The following is a 7,960-nucleotide window of genomic DNA, read 5'->3' as shown; positions in this document are numbered from 1 at the left end:
ATATATATATATATATATATATATATATATATATATATATATATATATACTGTGCTAGGAGGTAAATCTTATGCTGGGATCATACATTCACGTATCTTGCTCCCGTTTACTTCCGTAAACCGAAATTGCCTTTTTTTTTCTTTGTTCTGTCGGGGAGAATATAGGTTGTATGAGGTAGACGTACGTCTGACGAGAACCATTGACACGCCCGTCTGTTATACGTACATTTGTGTTTACGTTTAACGTACGCATGTTCCTGTTAGCAGCCGGAATGACGTGTGAATAAGTACGTTTTGTACAGTCGAACGTTGGAGACAACCCGTCATACCCAACACAGTTAAACATACAGTTTGTGCTGTTTTAGTTGTTATAGTAGAAGAAAAAAATATTTTCTAATTTCTTATTAAATAAATATCTGGTCTCAATCCACAAGCTATAATGATTTTTGTAAACAATTTTCAGTCGGACATTTCTTTATTGTTTGAATATAACTAAAACACAATCTTCTAAAATTTCATGCTAAACAGCAAAGAATGAAGAATACAACTCTCTCCCTCTCTCTCATCCATACACAGAAGTAAAATTATATGTTTACTTGCCTTACTTATTTGTATGTTACTTTATTCTGGTAGTTAAGGTATCATTACCTCTAATATGATATTGATTATTTCTTTGATATATTTGAAATGTTTAATTTCATGTGGTGTTATCTTTTTCATTATGTAATTAATCTAACTCCTTAATATAATAATACATACAGTAGCACAGGCAACGGAGACAGAAACCGAGTCGTTAAAGGAAAATACACAAAATTGTGACAGACATATGATATGCAAAAACAGAGGTTTCGTCACTAAACTAGTGAGCCGAATTATCTTGCGGTCCTTAAAATACCACCTGCTCCGAATTTCTAATATTTCCCCCTAGGATATCGACCAGAAATGTTGCCAGATGTACCAGGTCAAACTTACCAATTAAAGATTTACCTACCATAAACATATCATGTTTATGTCTGACCTACAAGCTATATACGTCTGACCTACATGCTACCATCAGCAGGCCATCAAACCCACCAAATCTGTACACTTGCTCATGTACGGGTTTGAGCTCTGGTCGTGATTTGCATCCAATCGGCTACCGAACGGTACGTGCGCCACCAAAAAATTTTGGCGCCACTCGCCAGAGGTACAAACACCCCTATTTTACTTCACAAGCCCTAAAGTTTGACGTGTTTGGTTGTCAACTACCAATAAATCCTCTCACGGGAGAAAACAGGAGCAAGATACGGAAATATGTGACCCTAGCATTAGAAATAGATGTTTGCCAACGGTTATACGAGTATAGGCGAATGAGCAACCTGATGGAATAACAAGAACTTTGGGTGTGAAGGAAATGCCCCCCTAAATCTTAAAGAGGTCACTGGTAGCAGGGTGATGGATTAGGTTCAAGAGATATACAAGATGTCTTTTCGGCTTCTACCCTCGATGCTTGGCAGAATATCTTACTGGAATCAGTATGGATCAGCAAGGGTCACTTGCCTGAGTTAGATAGGCACTGTGCATCACAAGGAACTGGCTATCCTTTGATGGATTTAGTCAGTCTATGGAAAGAGAAAATGACAGAATGGGCCCCAGTCCCAGGCGTAGCTGGTGCTAAGAATCTCCCGGTTTATGAATACTAAAGAAAAATTAAAATTGGTAATTGGAATGTTAAAACCATGAATCAGATCGAGAAGTTACCGCAAGTGGAGAATAAATTTATGAAATACAGTTTGGATATCTTGGCCCTAACTGAAACACGTGGTAAGGGGATTGGTAAAGAAATCTTAGACCAAGGCAATGTATATATATATATATATATATATATATATATATATATATATATATATATATATATATATATATATATATATATATATATCTACTCAGGAAGGACAGATGGAGTTGGAAGAGAAGGGGTAAGAATGATGACAACAACAAGAGCAGAAAAGGCATTTACGGAATGGAGAGCTGTAAGTAGTAGATTGTTTCTTGCAAAGTATAAATCAAAGCAGTGCAATATGAGTATTATAATTTGCTATGCACCAACAAATGATTCCCTGAAGAAGGAAAGATGAATACTATGATGAACTGCAGAGTAATAAATGAAATCCCTGAAAGGGATACGAAAATTGTAATTGGTGACTTCAATGCTAAAGTTGGAAGGAATAATCAAGGTATAGGTAATAGGATGGGAGTTGAGGGTCTTGGCGAAGTCGCTAAGGGAAATGGATCACATTTTAAAAGTTTTTGTTCAACAAACAATCTTGTTATTGGATGTACTCTTCTCCAGCATAAGGAACTCCATAAATATACATGGACTTTACCATGTGGCAATTACAAAAATAAAATAGATCACATACCCATTAATAAAGAAAGAAGGATGACTCTGATAAATGTAAGAAGCTATAGAGGTGCAGATATTGGTAGTGATCACCAGCTCCTCATTGTCTCACTCACATTAAAACTGAAAGCACCCAACAGAAACGTAGATAGAATGCCTAGGTTTGATACAACTAAGCTTCTAGAAGATGAGCACAGAGAAACATTTGCTATTGAATGTAGGAATCGATTTGCAGTCTTTGAGACTTTAAGAGACGAAGAGCAGACTATTAATGAAGAATGATTTGAAATTAAGAGCATTTCAGTCAGTTGGTAGTGAAGTTTTGGGACATACAGTTGCAAGGAGAAAAAAATTGGTAATCAAATGATACTTGGGCTACTATAAAAAGGAGACAAAGACAGAAATAAATTATTGAATGTTTTTGAGGAAGTAATGAAAATTACAAGGCAGAGCATGCTAAGTATTCCAGTATTGATAGTGAGGTAAAAAGAAAAGCCAGTCTATGAGGCTGTCAAAGCTATGAATTCAGAGAGGGGCTATAGTGTAAGAATTGCTCATAGAATTATTAATGAAATCTCTACTGGGTCAAAAAAGAAGAATCATATACCCATTAAAAAGAGAGATGGATCTGTTATAACAACAGAAGATGAAGATAGGTAACGTTGGATGGAACACTTTTGTGAGGCCACGAATAGAAGATATGAAGGGAATATTTTGATTGATATGCCCGAAGCTGAGGAAGACTTTGATGTGCAGATAAAGGAATCCAGTGTGTTTGAGGTCAAAGTTATTATTAAAAAGCTCACAGAGATCGAAAGCCCCTGGATATGAGGGAATAACTGCTGAGATAATTTGGGCCGAAAATGAAGTGATTCCCAGAATACTTACAAGATTATTTTGTAAAATGTGGCACGAAGAGGCCAAACCTGATGAATGGGAGCCAGGAGTGTTGGTGAAAATGGGGAAAAAAAGGAGATCTGACTGATTGCAATAATTACAGAGGCATCACACTTACGTCAGTTATCATGGAAATATATAGTATGCTCATTCTATAGACTAGAGAGAAAGATTGATGAAAAGCTGAGAGATGAACAAACATGATTTCGAAAAGGTAGAAGTTGTACTGACCAAATTTTCATTTCAAGACATGTTGTACAGCAATGTGAATACAGAAATCCACTTTTGATGGCATTTATGGACTATGAAAAAGCCTTTGATAGTGTGCACCGGCCAATTTTGTGGAGAGTCCTGGGTTATTATGGAGTTCCACTAAAATATGTAAATTTGATTAAGTCTGTTCATGAGCAGAGCAAGTGCAAAGTTAATGTTAATGGAATATTATCAAATGAATTTCCAGTGACCAGTGGAGTACTTCAAATGAATGTGTTGTCACCTATGTTATTTATCCTCTTCGTGGATTTGGTAATGCACAGAACAGTTGAGGATGGTGGAGAAGGATTGGACTAGATTGGTAACAAGAAATTAGCATACCTAGAGTATGCTGATGTCGCTGTCCTTACTAGCAAAACACCACAGGACTTGCAATTCTTGTTTACCAGAATGCATGAAATATCATATGAAGATGGGCTCAAGATAATTAGAAGAAAGACAAACATGATGGGAACAGAATAAGCAAAGGAAGATGAAATATCATTGGAAGGAGAAAGGATTAATGAGATGGAAATATGATCACTAATACAGAGTCTCTAGAATTGTTTAACAAAAGATTGAAAAAAGCAAATCAGGCAACAGCTGGGTTGAGTAAAATTTGGGAATCAAATCACCTGAAATTACATAGAAAACATCAGACTATATATCAGTATAGTGAGATCGGTTTTACTGCATGGACATTAGTCGTGGTATGACAATGAAACAATATCCAACAGGTTTTATAGATTTAGGAACAAAGCCCTCAGAAGAATATTAGGAGTTGAATGGCAGGACAGGATTAGAAATGAAACTATACGAGAGATTACTCAAGTGCCATGTATGAATGAGATCATGGTGAAGGGTAGCTGAAGATGGTTTGGACATGCACTTCGCACACCCCAAGAGCGATTAGACCCAGGCTTACATGGCTGAGGACTATGAACCGTGACATTGATGATGAATGGAGAAATATTGATTTAAAAGCTCAAGATAAAGACGACTGGCGAAATCTAACCGAGCCCCTTTACGTAAATAGGCGTAGGAAGAGATGATGATGATGATGATGATATATATATATATATATATATATATATATATATATATATATATATATATATATATATATATATATATACAGGATATAAACACACACTACACAAAAACTAGAAGCTTGTTTATATATATATATATATATATATATATATATGTGTGTGTGTGTGTGTATATATAAATATGTATGCGCCTACATACATACAGTTATATATATATATATATATATATATATATATATATATATATACACACAACAGATACGTACATATACTGTATATAATTCATATATAGTAATACATACATATGTATAAAGAGAGAGAGAGAGAGAGAGAGAGAGAGAGAGAGAGAGAGAGAGAGAGAGAGAGAGAGAGAGAGAGATTACAAAACCACCTATACGTTATATAAAATTTGGTGGTTTGAAGACATCTAACTTAAACCTAAAAAATGTAAAATAAATTTAACTACCACAAATGAAACCAGTTAATTACTCAAAGCATTACTTCTCTTAAATGGATTCCATCGATGACCCTGCGTGGGATAACAATAAGGTTCATTTATTTTCTAATCTACTCTCTGTTTCTGACGTTGTTAATAGTTTATATATGACATATCTATTTTGACGTTGTTACTGTTTTTAGAATGATTTATTGTTAATTTGTTCCCATCATTTCTTTATTAACTTTTTTCCTTTCCTCACTGGTTTATTTTTCCCTATTGGTGCCCTTGGGCTTATAGCATCTTGCTTTTCCAATTAGGGTCGTAGCTTGGCTAATAATAATAATAATAATAATAATAATAATAATAATAATAATAATAATAATATTATCAAGGTATAAACTTCCATGAATTTGACATACAGGAAGGTTACCAATAACCATGCGACTACAAGAGTTCTACTTCGCCATAGTAATTTATAAAGCTTCGTCGTTCTGAAATTTCCTTCAATAGTTCTTTCGATTCTAATTGCAACAAACAAGCTTTTTATGATTTGATTCTTACTCACATACAACCCCGTTTACGTCCTGACGTAATATAAGATTATTATACCAAAGTCTCGAATAGCTTTCATTTAGGTAAAGTACTCTCATCTAAACCTCTGTTGGACATACGAGTGCTATTTGAAAATATAGCAATTCTGAAGTCAATCATCTGTTAGTGTTGAATAGCTCTCAGATTCAACATAACTCAGCATCTCAATAAAAAAAAACAAAAAGAAAAAAAAAAAAACGCAAGAAACTATAAATTTTTAAAAGTAGCTGCACTCACATTTTCATATTGCAACTAAATATTCAGTTGTGCAAAGCATATTTGCTTTATTATTAAATGATACAGGAAAAGATAATTCGAAATTATTTTCAAAATCTAGATAAAAAAGACCTTAGAAACATATTTTACTACAACCAACTGTATTGCTTTACCAGTGGTAAAAGTAAAAACGCAGTAGTCTGAAATCATTCATAATATGAACTTTTCTTTCATGGATCTGTTCTATTATTCAGTTCCTTATAACTTTCTGAATGCTTCTCCTATAACTCGACATCGTCTATCTCACCTTTAATAATCCCCAGTGCAACTGTTCTTACAAACTTTGTTTCTTTACTTCTTTGGGTAAACCATTTTTTATGAACTTGCTTGCTTTCTTCCACGAAGAAAATATAAAAATACATCCATGAAACAGAGTTTTAAAAATGTATGGCTACATAACGATAAATGCACCTTGCATTGTCCTTGACAGATGAAGTGTATTAAATCATGCGAGTCAGATAGCCACAACTTTACACACACATGACACAATCATAACCAGACAGCTAAAGTGGTCCCTAGAGTGGTCGACATCGACTTCAAGGAGTTCCATGGCACCAGGAAGGGGTCGATAAATGCTTGGGGTCAATAGGTGGTCGATTAAATATTCGATCTAAATTCCGCCATTCGTACAATAAAGGGTAATTCATATTTAAAATAGAATAACTTACTGTTCCTCCTAGATGATTTTAAAGCGCTAATGCAGTTTGGACCAGAAGACAATCATAATAAATCCTCAAAAGCATAATGACCTAAGACTCATCAATCTCCAGTGCCACTACGACTGTTTATCAGACACATGGTTCCCATTAATGAAAACCAATTCGAGAAAAAATATAAGATAATTTGATTGTATTGTGTCCAATATTACATAAAGTTTCTGAAGATTATTTTTCTCAATATTATTATTATTATTATAATTAATTTAAAAATCAAACCCAAATTAAACTAATATTAGCGGGAAACAATAAAGAAAAAAGAAATTTATACCCTAAACACAGTCATTATCATTGATATTGATATAATTTTCATACATACTTATCTATTTATGTACATGTCTGAATAGCTCGCTGGTGTGAATACTTAGGGGACCACAGACTTGAAAGAACAGACATAAGTCAGATGGTTTATGAAATTTATACAAAGTCAATAAAGTCAATAAAAGTGAGTATTTGAGTAGCTGTCAGTCTTGCGTTAGTGAGCCATTCAACGGCCTCTAGTGTCATCCAATATAATAAATACTTCAATTTTGTTGTCAGATGTTGATACAAGGTTTCTTTTTTTTTTTTACACAGCTAGAATTGGATAAAACATACAATTAGGAAATCTATATATATACATATATATATATATATATATATATATATATATATATATATATATATATACAATTAGGAAGTATAAATATATATATATATACATACAAATATATATACATGTATGTATATATAAATAAATAAATATATATATATATATATATATATATATTTATATATACATATCTATATATATACATATATATATATATATATATATATATATATATATATATATATATAACGTTAAAAGAAACAAAAACGAACGAGATAGACCTATTTGATATATTTTAGCACTACTTAAATTCTTTTCTTCAAAGCAATAAACTATCAATAATCTTGATGACTCATGCAATACAAAATTAGCAATCGAACATGAATTAATTACCCAAACATGAAATGTATAATGTAGAAGAAGAAGAAAAAAGTACAACATAAAGCAATTCATAAGCGCTGTTAAAGGAAGCAAATATTTAACAACTCAGTCACGGCGTACAATGACTTAAACAGACTTATTCAAGTCCCCTTTCGCCTGCAAAATGTCTCTCAACGGGTCTCGTGTTCGTGACGTCCTGGGACTCGCGATTTCTCAAAAACTGGCACCTAATTTCGCAGTGAACTCTTCCGAAAATGATATGACAATCAAACATGGCTATGAAAACAATAGTGGAGATTTTTCATACATTCTAGAAATACTTCGAATAGTCTATGAAAAATGCAGTAGGCTTCAATTACCAGATTTTGTTTATTTATATCCA

The 7,960-nt window shown here is 33.2% G+C and overlaps 1 protein-coding gene across 1 annotated transcript in view; it reads left to right on the top strand.

Annotated features, from left to right (window-relative positions):
• The first annotated feature begins 1,717 nt into the window (after positions 1–1,717).
• The window catches only part of LOC137630246 (inactive tyrosine-protein kinase 7-like), a 40,886-nt gene continuing 34,643 nt past the window's right edge, over positions 1,718–7,960 (top strand). The window contains exon 1 of the mRNA XM_068361704.1: positions 1,718–1,802. Coding sequence (XP_068217805.1) covers positions 1,718–1,802 — 85 coding nt within the window. The remainder of the gene's footprint in view (positions 1,803–7,960) is intronic.

The sequence above is a fragment of the Palaemon carinicauda genome, chromosome 38 (assembly GCF_036898095.1).
Source record: "Palaemon carinicauda isolate YSFRI2023 chromosome 38, ASM3689809v2, whole genome shotgun sequence".
Taxonomy (NCBI): domain Eukaryota; kingdom Metazoa; phylum Arthropoda; class Malacostraca; order Decapoda; family Palaemonidae; genus Palaemon; species Palaemon carinicauda.
Note: the sequence above shows the minus strand (reverse complement) of the source record. Positions and strands in the feature narration are given on the sequence as shown.